Source organism: Eptatretus burgeri, chromosome 10 (genome assembly GCF_056783735.1).
Source record: "Eptatretus burgeri isolate ZD-2024b chromosome 10, Ebu_testis_v1, whole genome shotgun sequence".
NCBI lineage: Eukaryota > Metazoa > Chordata > Myxini > Myxiniformes > Myxinidae > Eptatretus > Eptatretus burgeri.
The window spans coordinates 96,410,016-96,424,616 of record NC_140970.1 but is presented as its reverse complement, the minus strand read 5'-3'; the positions used below and the strand labels follow the sequence as shown (position 1 = coordinate 96,424,616).

The 14,601-nt window shown below is 39.7% G+C and overlaps 1 protein-coding gene across 4 annotated transcripts in view; it reads left to right on the top strand.

Moving 5' to 3' along the window:
• LOC147019200 (RNA helicase MOV-10-like) overlaps window positions 1-9,466 on the top strand; it is a 132,130-nt gene extending 122,664 nt beyond the window's left edge. For all 4 annotated transcript variants that reach the window (XM_085899526.1, XM_085899525.1, XM_085899528.1 and 1 more), the window contains 4 exons: window positions 2,291-2,416; window positions 3,570-3,658; window positions 7,447-7,571; window positions 8,897-9,466. In XM_085899526.1, the coding sequence (XP_085755652.1) occupies window positions 2,291-2,416; window positions 3,570-3,658; window positions 7,447-7,571; window positions 8,897-8,943 (387 nt within the window). In that variant the 3' untranslated portion in view covers window positions 8,944-9,466. The remainder of the gene's footprint in view (window positions 1-2,290; window positions 2,417-3,569; window positions 3,659-7,446; window positions 7,572-8,896) is intronic.
• The last annotated feature ends 5,135 nt before the right edge of the window (window positions 9,467-14,601 follow it).

Genomic DNA, 14,601 nt, shown 5'->3' with positions numbered 1-14,601 from the left:
TTGTCTCGTGTTTAATTGTTAATATGGCGTCGTGATAAGCATCTGCTCTTTGTTTATTTTTCTATCAATGCCTGCTGAATTCTTTATTTGTTTGAGCTTATTTTGATCGATTTTAATTCATCCATCTGATTGATTTTAATTCATCCCAAAGTTCTTCAGCTTATTTATTTTTCTTATTAATAAATTCACATTTCAACCTCTCCGTGTTTTTCCTTTCCTTCCATTGATTCAGCATTGTCTGAACCTCAATAGACTGGGTCTAATTAACCTATCAGAGTTGGCATGCACCAGCAGTAAACGCTCGGCCACCCTACTTAAGATCTAATCAAGATAAGATTGGTGCATCGCCGAGGGCGCGTCCCCCATTCAGGAAGCCACGTGACCTCAAGTTAAACGGCAAATTAGATGGTGGACACTAGATATCGTGGTTAACTGATTGGCATTCATGGTTGTAAAGCAACCCACCACACCACAAAGTTAATTTTGAGCGGTTGCCCCAGGTCCGGTTCTCAGGAGAAACGAGGATTAACCCTCTCATCATACACTCGGTACCCGTGGCCATAACAATATATATATATATATATATATATATATATATATATATATATATATATATATATATATATATATATATATATATATATATATATATATATCTATAAAGCCTGGTGTTGGCGCAGTGGTTCGGGCAGCGGCTTGGGATCCAAAAGGTCCTGAGTTCAAGCCCCGTTGGGCCACTGAATTAATACACCAGGGGGTTGACTCAGCCTGTCATCCTTCTGAGGTCGGCGAAATGAGTACCAGTGTACTGGGCCGGTGTATACCCCGGTTAAAATAGGTGTACCATATCCCTTTGTCGTAAAAGGCGACCAGGGTTGCGTCAGGAAGGGCATCCGGCGTAAAACATGTGCCAAATCACTATGCGGATCATACGGATGATCCGCTGTGGCGACCCCTAACGGGAGCAGCCGAAAGAAGAAGAAGAAGATATATATATATATATATATATATATATATATATATATATATATATATATACATATATATATATATATATATATATATATATATATATACATATATATATATATATATATATATATATATATATATATATATATATATATATATATACACACACACACACACATGTATTTGTGCTTGGCCAACATCGGCAATTTTTTGGTAATTGGCTCATTGGAGTGGGTGTGATTACCGACAACAGTATATACTGTATACAACCTAAAAAGCTGGAGTGGCTTTCACCCTTGTTTTGTGTGGATTTTAATACATTCAAAAAACAACGTTGTATTATAGATGTTTCAAGATGTGCATTAACATTAATCTCTATAAACAGCTGCCAATCGTCATGCGACGGGTGGAAAAAAATTTTGGCTCTGTCATTTAGAAAACAAGTTAATCTAGCAAAAGGCTCAGAAATCCTGTGACTGGCTCTTTGTGAAACTCACAAAGAGAAACCATATAACCTTTATAAAGCACACCCGATTCATATAAAATCACAAATTGCCTTAAAAACAGTCACGAGGATCAAGGAAAACGTGACCACCACCCATCATCATCAGATACGGGATGAAACTTTGCCACTACGATGCCCGTAACCAAGCATGCAGGCATGCACACACACCTGTGGAGAGTCCCTTTCAGATCAAAATCTAACCATATGTACCATGTCCATGTGCTGTCTACGTACTTCTAACTTGTAGCAACTCCCGATCTACATCCCGATCGGGACACGAACTGTTCCGCTATCGACTGTAGGGCGTTCAGCAAGTGGCTTAAGCACTCAAGCAAGTACACCAATGAAAATGGTTGATAAGGAACGACTGGCTTGGCAAGCGATAACAAGCTGATTGTTAATTGCTAATGAAGCAATAATCGGAGCAAATTAACGCATGCTTGAAGGAATGCTCTGATGAAGGGTTGATGCCCAAAACGTCAGCTTCTTCTTGCTTCCCAAGGCGGTTAACCAACTTCAATTTTTCCATACTTTACGCGCCCTGAGTGAAACTACCAATTTTCAACTCATTTTGTGCACTGGTTTGTGAGTGCATAGAAGTCAAAGAAATGGCCAGGACTCAGAGTCTGGAAAATATGGAAATGTGGAAAAATTATACCTCCGTTTTGGAGTGCAGAGGCCAAACAAACATACACTTCTTTAATTTTCGTCGGATTCAGGCCAGTCACAAAGCAATTCACAAAAGGTGATTTATTATTCGCCATTGCTGAAATTACAACTCCAGTTTGGTGGATTTTGTGTTTGTTTTTGCAGGTGGGTTCTGTGGAGGAGTTCCAAGGGCAGGAAAGACGAGTGATAATCATCTCGACGGTGCGAAGTGCGACAGAGTTCCTGGATTTTGATAAGCGTTTTTGTCTTGGATTCATTCAGAACCCGAAGGCAGGTCTCACCTGAATAATTCACCTTGTGTTTCTTTGTTACTCACCTCTCATTACGTTCATCTTTGTCACTCAACCACACACATGTTCTCTGACGCAAGGGTGTGTGAAGTCCCAAAAACAATTCTTAACTTTTTTGGAGGGGAGGGGGGAGGGCTTTGTTGTTGGATTAATAAAATTTATTCTGAGAAAATGAAAAGAGGAGAGAGAAGGGAGTGTAACAGAGTATGGGACGGTTGTGGAGAGAGCGGAAACAAGATGGGGAGATAGGAGTAGAGTTATGGAATGGAAAGACCCAATCGAGAGTGATGGGGTGGGGGTGTTCAAAAATAAATGTTATGCCTCCTCAGTGTTGGTTATATCCTCATGGAATTTCCTTTGGAAGTTCTTTAATGAGTTTGGAATGCACCACCCTAACCCTATACTCGCTTACAATCCTGTCATGCCCGGTGACATATGGAACCTCTTGAAGAACTTTCACCACTCGACTTTTGTCTGTCTTGGGCCCACTGACTGATCGCCGTCCACGTGGTTTCTACTTCCCTCAGTTCCTTTTCCCCTGTACGCCACGAGGTCACCTTAGATCGTCCAGCTCTCCTTCGATGTTCAGGCTTCCATTGTATTGCTCTTTTTGTGATGTTTTAAATACACAGTACATGCCAAATCCATCTCCACCTCCTCATTTAAATTTCCTCCACGACGTTTCCATTTCCAATCTTTCTTTCCACGTCCTCTTTGGTCACTCTGTCTGGCCAGAATATTTGCAAAATCTTTTTCTGACAGATATAAGTGAAGGATTCTAGTTTCTGTGCAAGGACTTTGGTGACTTTCCATGCTTCACAGCCCAATAGTAGAACTCGATACGAACTCGGAGTATCGATATCATTTGGTTTGGTGAAAATTTCAAATCGTTCTCCGTTTCCTCGATAGATTTGTGGAGTTTTGTTTTTTTTCTCTACATCTGTTCTCATAAACCTGTATTATAATCAACCACCCGGTGAGTGTGCATATAAATTTGAGGAACCATAAGCTATTTCATTGATTGATGATATGTAAAAAAAATCTCCCAAGTTTTCAGGGTTGTTAAGAGAATCCTCAGTCAGGATTAGATATCTCTGCTAAAGTAGTACTGTGTGTGTGTACATTGTGAACAGAGGTTCAACGTGGCTCTGACACGTGCTAAGGCACTGCTGATCGTCATTGGAAATCCAATCACCCTGGGCAAAGATGAAAACTGGCGCACGTGAGCCCACCTCCAGTTTTTCGCTCAAAACACAATTACACTGTTTTTATGTCAATATTATTTTATTTCAATCAATATTATTACCTTTCACACAGCTACAAAGGCTTTGGCATAGAGAGTGATTCTTAACAACAACAACAACAACAACAACAAAAAGGCCAGCTTTGTTTAAAAAATGTTTTTGCCATAAACACTCGATGACCCTCACTGATGAACCTCTGAAAGTTCGACGAAGATCCGTTCAGCCATCTCTGATAAAAATGGTGACAGACAGACAGACAGACAGACAGAAAAACATCTCTTACAATATAGATGGTGAATTCGTTTTTTATTTTTAAACATTTTAAGGCTCATGTAAGAGATGAATGACAGAGTTGGTGATGTTGATGCATCAATGGAGCGGAGGTAGTTGATGTACAAGAGTTAGAAATGGGGAAGAATGAGCACACGGACAGCATAAGTAGGGACATACAGACAGGACTACGGGAACTAAGAAAGTCAGCAAGGATCATGCAAGTAGATGGTAAAATCTGACAAACAGGGTAAAGGTGGAAAATGCAGGTGGACAGGAAAGTAAGAATATAAAACCATCTGGAATAGGAATGGGAGCACAATACAAGATGGTGATTGCTCACCAATTTGAAGGAATTGAAAGAAGAACATGATTGGACACTCAGGAAGGTGATTCCATGGTTGAGAGAAAGGGGAGGGGTGGGGTGGGGGGGAGGTGGAGGTGAGCAAGTAGTCTGGATTTGGGGAGGGAAACAAAGATATGGGTTGTTAACTGAGCGAGTGCAGCCTGGTCGAGCTCTTGGCATACAAATGGCTGAGAGCAGAGGTGTATTGGGGTGATAATATATACAGTATGTGTATATATATATTTATATATATTTTTATTTTTATATATATATATATATATATATATATATATATATGAAGCAATAAAAAACCCAACTAGACCACCAACCTGTCTGTGCTTGGAGTTTATCAGGTCTTGCACTTCCATCTCCTTTTGAGTAACACTGGTTATCCTCAGGGCTTTAGACTCCACCGCTTGCACGAGTGCAATGTGAGATCTCGTAGCACAAGACCACAGAGGATGTTCACACTCCATGATACTATGGATGTTGTTGGCTTTGTACAATGAGTTAAATGCAGCCAAGGAATGACAATTCTGTGGTGGACTGGAAGGGACCTCCTTACCCTGGAGGCCTGCTCAGATATGTGGTTCTGGAGGCCAGCTCAGACATGTGATCAGCCCAGGAAATGTCGCAGCAGATTGTGAGTGCAAGAAGCTCAAAAGACTGCACCACTACCAGAGGATGATTACCTTCGCATTCTGCGAAAGGTTATGTTTTGGTCGGCGTGTATTTATTTATTTATTTATTTATTTGTAATCTTGTGATTCGTATAACTCAAAAGTATTAAACCGAATTGCATGAAATTTGGTGGGATGATTGGTTATTCGCCAGGAAGCATTCGATTAGATTTTGGGATCGTTCGGGTCAAAGGTCAAGGTCAAGGTCACGAAAAGGTCAAAATCGTCTTTTTATCATAACACGGTCAATTTTTATTCAATTTGCATGCAACTAACGCCAAAATGTTCAGAATTCAACGCCTCATCTTGTGATATGCAATATGACACAATGACGCCCATACTCTTGTTACCGGTTAGGGTTCAAAGGTCAGGGGGGTCACGACCTTGAAAAATATGCGGTTTTGTCATAACGCGGTCAATTCTTGTCCGCTTTACATGAACCCAGCACCAAAATGTTCAGAATTTAATGCCCAATCTTGTGACACAATGACGTCATAACACATGTCACCGGTTGGGGTAAAATGTCGGGGGGGGGGTCACGCCCTTGAAAAATATGCGGTTTTCGGCATAACTCAGTCAATTCTTATTCGATTTGCATGAAACCAGCATCAAACGAGATTACCTTCTCTTGTTGTTTAGTCCGTAGCCCCCGAAAGTCGGGGGGGGGGGTCATGACATTATAGATATGTGGTTTGTGTCATAAGACCATTCATATGAAACCAGTTCCCCACACTCATACCAAGAACAAAAAAAGTAGTGGCGGCGAAGGTATGCGCTCTATGAGTGCCCGTTCTAGTTGCATAATTAAACTGGAAGGTTCACCATTTGGTGTTGATGTGAAGATAGAGAGTTCATATGTGTGACTTGGAAGAATGACACATTATTAGGGAATTGATTAGCTTCATATTTTCTCCAAATCACAAGATAAGAATGCAGCTGCAACCTGCTTGTCATTGGTGTTAGAAACTTTATTGAAAAGAGTAGATTGATCTGCAATTGACAATGGAGTTTTCCAAAAAGCCAAGGGGTCATTAATATAAAGCAGGAACAAGATGAGTGCCAATACCAACCTTTCAGAAAAGAGCAGGGGATTGAATACCATTGATTGATTGAATTGACAGGATTGAAGAGCTTGTGCCTGATGTAAAGGGAAGGAAAGGGGAAAAGGGTGGGGGGAGGGGTGGGACTGAAAGTTCTGGTTTCGGTTGAGCCATTTTTAAAATAATTTTGCTCCTCCAAGGAGGAACACTCACCTTTTGCAAGCCTTATGAACGTTTAATTTGCCGCAACTCTGACTGGCTTTCCAAGCAGAGAGTGTGAGATTATTCCCAGCTTTAGAGTGTCAATAAAAAAATCTACACCCCCTTTCAAAATTTTCACTTTATGTTGCCTTATAGCCTGGAATTAAATTTTATTAAATCAGACTTTTTCCACCTTTATTTACACACCGTAACCCACAACTTCCAAGTGAAAAATTCTACAAATTCCAGAAAATTTATTAAAAATACAAAACTGGAATATCTTCATTGGATAAGTGTCCACCCCTCCTAAATTAATACCTGGTGGAAGCACCTTTGACAGAAATTACAGCTGTGAGTCTGTTGGGATAGGTCTCTATGAACTATGCACACCTTGATTGGGAAATATTTGCCCATTCTTCTGTACAAAACTGTTCAACTCAGTCAAGTTGCGTGGGGAGCGTTGATGGACAGCAATTTTCAAGTCATGCCACAGATTTTTGATTTGATTTATGTTGGGGCTCTGACTGGGCCACTCAAGAACATTTTTATTTTTGTTCCTTAGCCACTCCAGTGTAGCTTTAGCTGTGTGCTTCGGGTTGTTGTCATGCTGAAAGGTGAACTTCCGTCCCAATTTCAGCTTTCTTAACGAGGGCAGCAGGTTTTCCTCTTGGATTTTTCTGTATTTTGCTCCATCCATTTTCCCTTCTATTCTGACAAGTGCCCTAGTCCCTGTTGATGAGAAACATCCTCATAACATGATGCTGCCACCAGCATGCTCCACAGTGGGTATGATGTTCTTTGGGTCATGTGCTGTGTTGGGTTTGCAGAAAACTTAACGTTTTGCATTTAGGCCAAAAAGTTCCATCTTTGTTTCGTCAGACCACAAAACTTTTTTCCACATGGCTTCAGAATCTCTCGAGTGGTTTTTATGCATACCTCAAACAGTACTCAAGGTGGACTTTTTTGAGTCATGGCTTTTTTGTTACATGCTGCAAGAAATGCCTATCTGGAACCTAACACTTTTTTTTTAAATGGTGTGCTTCTTCAATAGGGATCTCTTCCAACTCTATCGCCATATTTTTTGATTCCTCTCTCGTATATTGTCCACCGCTGTCCTATCAGACATTGAAATTCATGAGTAGATATTCCACAAACCTTCGATATTGACTTTTCCATAATGATTCCAAATAACCTGAGTGTGTACAATCCACGCACGTGTGTGATTCTAGGTTTATCAAGTACTGCATCAGCAATGGAGGAGCCACAGGAGACATGGACAGCTTCAAGAGCGGTGACGGAGGTGGAACGGATCTATCGCAGATAGTCAATGGGATGGAAAGAGTCTGTTTGGACGGTAATCGGATGGACATGTAAAATAGAATTTATTATTATAGTTATAGTTATAAAGAAATGTTGCGAGTCATATAGAACTGGTACCTCAGAGATTGCAGGTTCAAAATCAGAGAGTTAGCTTGTCTCAGGAGAAATTCCAAGGCATGATCAGATTGTTTGTAAAAGTAGCAAGTTGCCTGTACCCACATGGGATTCTCAACGGAGTATAGATGGAGGTGACAAAAAGCAAATGGCATTTGCTGTTATCGAGCTGGCAAGCTGGGAGCAACAATTCACATTTATTTCCACATCTGATGCAGTTTCCACACCTCCCCTCTGGGCTGGTGCTCCTTCCTCCCACCTTTCTTGGCTTCACGCTGTGGAAACCAAGGCATTTTGGATCATTGGCCTCTCCCGCAATGAGGCTAAGTCTTTGGGCCTCTCACTCAATCACCGCAGGCTGGTCGGTGGTCTTTCTGTCTTCTCCCGTCTCCTCTCCAGTCTCGCCCCCCCTGCTCTCTCTGCGATTTGTCCCCACCACATTTCCACAGGGCGCTCAAGGTCCGCCAAAACCCCCTTCTGGTAAAACTACCAAAATCACGAATCACTGCTCACCTTCACTCTTTCATTCCTCTTTTTTCCCCGCTTTGGAATAAACTCCCTCACTCTATTAGTCTATTCAATCCCATTCTTCCTTCCAGGCCTTCAAAACAGCTGTTCACCACCACCTCTTATCACCCCCCATCCAAATCTTCGATCTTTTCTACCCCCGATAATCCACCCAAGCCCACCTCCTTCAAATTCCCTGCTTTCCTTCCTGAAAGTCCCTGTAATGTCCATCTTGTATTCCCCATGTTCCCCGTCCCATCCCTCTCCCTTCCACAGATCGCCTAATGTCTCTGTTCCCCACTGTTTTGTCCTTCCCACTCCCTCCTCTCTTGTCTCATGCCCCCCCCCCTTGCTGTGCATTGTGTGTTAGTTCTCACACAAGCCTCGACAAGGTATACAAAAAAAAAAAATGTAAATGCTTTAATGGTGGTGAGGCGCTCCATTTAAACTTTTGTTTGATTTGTAGCTTTTTGATGCCAAAAGGGTCCCTTATTAAATTTTATTGGTGTCAAAGCCAGTAACCAATTGCAAATTAATAGTAGAATCACTTTAAACTCATGTTGCAGACCAATAAGTAATCAATAATTAAAACCATCAAGTAAGCCCAAGATGAGATGCTCAGAACCCAACCATAGCAACAGTACTGTAAGTGCAATTTTTAACATATTTTTATTCCTCGATTGTATCGTTCTCATTTTGCACCATTTTGTTTCTTGCCTCATTTTTCCCCATCCTCAGAAGAGCTTCAGACCAACATCGAGCTGGAATGGCGAGCAGATATGTAATCTTCCCCTGGACCTCAGTAGACATCTGTGAAAATACTTGGCGACATGTCGAGGCACTGCACTTCATGGAGCACCAGAATTTTTTTGGTGTACAAATATTGTGTCTTAAAATCAATCAATTTCTTATATATTTATAAGTAAAATATCAAACTGCTTTACATGCAGAAAGAGAGGTAAGAACAGTAAATGTTGAGAAACGGTAGTTATTACAAATTGGTGAAATTTTAAATCAATAATTGATGAGGATGTCTGATTTTAAAAGGTGGAGTTCCACAGTTAATATCTGAAGGAATGCTCGATCACTAAATGTCTTATTTATACTCTTATGTACAAGGAACTACTTGGACATTCCTGTTGTTTGACCCACCTTTATTGCAGGCGTACAAGGCGTGATTTGCTCACAAATATTGGCAAGAATCAATTTATTTTTGGCTTCAAAGGTTGTCTCAAATCTTTTTAAAACACTTTTTTTAATTTTGAGAACAGATGAGGGGCCAAATAAAGACCAACATGTTACTCTTATTAGTAATGAGTTTGAGAAAATTAATAGATATTCATGTTTGAATTTCAAGGTTGCACAACAGGTTCAATGGGCAGATGGATCTGGGTATCATCTTTTGCTGGGATTAGGAGTGTTATGAGTTGGATTAAATTATTTCACTCCACAACTGCCATTGTGAAACATAAACCATTTTCCCTTAACTTGACCAGCCTATTTAGCTCACAACAGGATGAAGACTTCCCTCATCAAGGTCGTCTCTGTTGTATTCTATGCAATTCCAGACCATTGTAATTCAGTAAATTTTTCAATTTCTCCTCCCCATCTGATCTTTGATATGCAGTACTTTTTATTCCTTCAGGGTCTTCTTTGGGTTTCCAGTTTGTAATTGCTGCTGTCCACTGGTTGTCTTTTCTTGCTGTGTCCAGCTGAAAAAAATATATAAATATATATTTTTTTATTGTGATCAGAATATATCAAGGCATTTTGCTTTCCATCTGATCAGTTTGTTCAGCTTTCTGTTTCCTTTGGTTAAGTGATGACAACATCCTTCCATGGTTATTTGCATGGAAATAAATCTTTTTTATAACCAATGAATGAGACACAACGGAATTTTTTCACTGTGCAAATATTTTAAAGTGAGAAAATCATAATGCAAAAATTACACTGATTCCATCTGAAAGCCTTTCAAACATCAGTCATCATGTGGGTTTTTGGGTTTGAGAAAGGTTCTGATGCAGTGCATCTCCCTTGTTTGTCATTCACCACATTGTAAACCTTGTCATCAAGGAAAATTGCTCATAACAGGCTTACGAGTATGTGATGCTTCACTTTGATGTATATTTGTACATTGTAATGACTTGTACTCCACATTGCTTTGTGTGCCGATGTCGTTTTTAATTTGCTGAAGATGCAATACTGCCTGTTGAATATTTTTAAATTATATTATATACTGCATATATATATATATATATATATATATATATATATATATATATATTAGTACTGGGCCAATATTTTAATCGGTAACAGACATTTTGTATTGAAACTGCCTAATACTTTGTTTAACTGCATGTGGAATTTTATTTCATATTAAAGGCATGTCATACAAAAATCTGTGGTTATATTTTACTCATATACCAAACACCACAGAAGACATATTGCTTAGGCCTAAGTCACATTTGCTCTACGGCGAGGATACGGCGGCCGTACGCCGTCTGAATTGACAGAAACGTGCGGCGGCTGCAGAGTTTCTGCGGTGGCCCAGGGTGGCCCTACGCCATTTGGCTATATTTTACAGGCCGTAGGGGTCACCGTGGAATTATAACGCGGAGTTATAACTTTTTTCATTTCTATGTTCGCCGTAGCAATTCAACAAGCTGAAAAAAACAAAAAACTGGTAAAAAAAAAAAAAAAATGAACTCACTCGTTACCGTCCGTCTGGCTGCAGGTTCGCCTTAGGGCACCTTGCGGGCACCTTGAGGCTACCTTGCGTCTGCCTTGAAAATTATATGGCCGCCGACGGGCCCCCTTAAGGTCACCGTGCGACATCAAATCAAAGACCGTACGGCAACCCCACGTTTTCGGTCTCCAGAATTTAAGACCGAGGCCCAAGTCACATTTGCTCTACGGCGAGGATACGGCGGCCATACGCCTTCTGAATTGACAGAAACGTGCGGCGGCTGCGGAGTTTCTGAGGTGGCCTCAGGGTGGCCCTACGCCATATGGTTATATTTTGCAGGCCGTAAGGTCGCGGTGGAATTATAACGCGGAGTTATAATTTTTTTCATTTCTACGTTCGCCGTAGCAATTCGACAAGCCGAAAAAAAAATGGTAAAAAAAAAAAAGAAAGAATTAATCCATTCGTTACCATCCGTCTGGCCGCACGTTCGCCTAAGGGCCCCCCTGCGGTCGCGTTGCGGTCACCTTGCGTCTGCCTTGAAAATTCTATGGCCGCCGCAGGAACGCCTGAAGGTCACCGTGCGACATCAAATCAAAGACCCTACAGCACCCCCACGTTTTCGGTCTCCACAATTTATAAATACACCGTGCAGCTCCCCGAAAAATAAAAACATATGTGACTGCTACATTGTGTGACCATGGAAACACTGCGGCCGCCGTATAATTGCTAGTGGCCGTAGATTTTGGCGACCCCACGGCCACCATGGCAAATGTGACCTAGGCCTTACTAATCCACAAAATGTCACATTACAGAACTTTATTAAATGCCCCATTTATTGGTCAATGAAATCCCAATTAATGCCTGGTGTTGGCTTAATGGTGAGGGTGGCAGGCTTGGGATCCTAGGGTCCTGAGTTCAAAATCCCACCGCCATTGAATTAATACCAGGTGGGTTTGACTCAGCCTGTCATCCTTCTGAGGTCAGCAAAATGAGTACCAGCTTGCTGGGATGATTGAGCCATTTGAGTATCCTGTGTTGGAGTGGCGACCCATCCAGGATTGTTGCCAATAGACCAGGAGACTGCTTCAGCAGCACTGACGCTTTATATTGAGCATGGTCCCAATGGATGGATGGAAGGTTTCTTGTGTAAAATGTATTGTTTTGCTTAGAATGAGCTAAAATGCACAATATTTGATGAAAAATACACGTTTCTGCATTGGCATAGAGATATAGAACAAAAAATGGGGTCAGAATAAGCTAATGTGTTAGTAATATGATAATGGGGCTTCTAAGACACTCCAAAATGTATATTGAAGTGAATGGAGGAAAGGGAAAAAACGTTTTGACCGACACCCCAAATCCCTCCAAAATTCCTCCTATTTCTCCCTCTTCCAACTTCGCTGAAACACAAATATTAAATCCTCAATAGACCAACTACTATTGGGTTGATTATTAAAGAAAGTCTCCTATTTCCCCCGAGCCTCCCTTTCATTAATACCCTATGAAATTGGTATACTAACATCTTTGAACTCATCCAGTGAACCAATGAATATTTGTTTGTTCTATTTTAGGGAGTAACTTGAGTATCTTATAACACTCACCATCTATTATATTAACAAAGAATAAGTTGGAACTTGGTTCTTGGTTTAAGTATCATTGTTGAGCAGAGATAAATGGACAAACCTCTCTTCATGGTCTTGTCTGAGCACCACTTGAGCTACATATCATTTTGAGATTGTAGTAGATTATTACTTACGAAATCTTTAGATTTCGTAAGTATATTGATGACTTCCGTCATCTGTTTGTGTGTTTGTTTGTGTGTGCTTGTTTGTTTGTATGCACGATAACTCGAGAACGGAAGAAGCTACTAATGTCAAATTAAACCACGTGATTCAGGAGGGTGATGGCAAGTGCTGATTAGATTTTGGTCAAAATCGGTCAAAGGTCAAGGTCACAGTGAGGTCAAACATTCGATTTTTGATGGTTTGGTGTAGAAACTTCTGGTTTGCGTCGCTACCTTCTCTAGAGACAGCTTTTATTAGACAAGGTGAGAGGTCAAGTTGACGATTTCTTAAGTACCAGTCTATGACTGCTTGTTTTTCCATTGATTTCTTGACATCCATCAAAGTTTTCTGTCCATTCAAAAATATTTATTTCTTTAATGCCCTTTAATTCATTTGTAATTAAATTTATTCATTTATCTCTTTTGTTTACTTTAGTTTTAGTCATTTCTTCAATAAGATTGGTTGCTATTTCTCACATTCATTATTTTATCCTTTTAAATATCAAGGCTGTGATTTTCTCCACTCTTTGGTTTGGTTATTGCTTGGTTCTATCATTTACTGTATATACCAGCATAAAAAGGTGGCAGTAGCCAGTTAAAACCCCTCAACCCAATTTTTCTTATATGTATTTTATCACTTTTATTTATACTTTATCTTATGTATATCTTAACTCTTATGCTGATCTTAACACTTGTGTATATTTTAACACTTCGGTATATCTTAACTCTGAAACTTACCTTAGCATATATGAATCCATAAGGGAGGCTGTCAATTCCATTTTCTAAAATAAACCTCATCATCAAAAGCCCCCAATGCCTTCTTATTTCCCTCCTCTGTATAAAATTGATGTTTATAACTTTTTATTGTATTCATTTTTCTATACTACTCTTTCTTAAAGGCTAAACAGTTGTAATAATCTTCAAAATTTGTTTCTTTGATCACATTTCTCTTTACCCCTTTAACATTTTATCACTTTTTTCAACATTATTACCTCTGCCACTGAAGGTGGAAGGAGGTTATATTTTCACCCCTCTCTGTCTGTTTGTTTAAGCACAGGATATCTCAAAAAGTTGTAGATGGATCTGGATGAAATTTTGTGGACAGCTTGGGTGTGTGACAAAGATGAACTGATTAGATTTTGCTGAAGATGCAGATCCCACTACTACAATTTTCAAAGTGATTCTTTACCTTTGAGAGATTGGGCTAAAAACGATATATTTATTGGGCCTGATGTGTTCTATTAGATCAGGCATTACGTGGCCGAGGTCTGCACTCTACCGAGTGCCCTTCTCGTTATCAATATATTTATAAGCATAAGCTTTTGTTCTTAATCTCACAAATTCACTCATTATCTTTCCACCCAATTCATCTTTCAACTTTCCAATAACTTGTTTTATTCTTTTCAGAGAATAGTTTGTTATTTGATTTATAATTGCTTGTATTATAAATCTCAACATTCTGAGACATATCATAAATATCTTCCACATTGATTTTCAAAATAAAACTGTCTGTGTCCATATAAAGTAGATTAACTTTTGTGAAAGGAGTTCAATTTCTTCTTGATTTGAGAAATGTGATTGGAGATTTGAAAAGTTTTTCATATTTGATACCAAGTTAGATAATGGACTTGACATAAACTTTAATGTGTCAATAAATCTGATAAGAGTTATGGGAGATGTGTCAATGTTTTTTGTGAATGAGATGTATTTCTGGTTTGTGTTAGGAAGAGCTGAAATGTCTCCACTGGTTTTGCTCAATTCATTTATGAAAAGATGTGCATCATAGTGATTGTTGTTGTGAAGAAAGACTGGAATGAAAGAGGAAAGTTTAAAATTGAGATGACAACTCTGATGAGCTGGACCTCTGTATTTACCAGTGAGATTATGATGGTCTCTTACCTTTGGACCTTCACTAATTTTCTCCTCACAAATGTGACATATATTGTTTTTCCTAAATTTACTTTTCTCTTATTT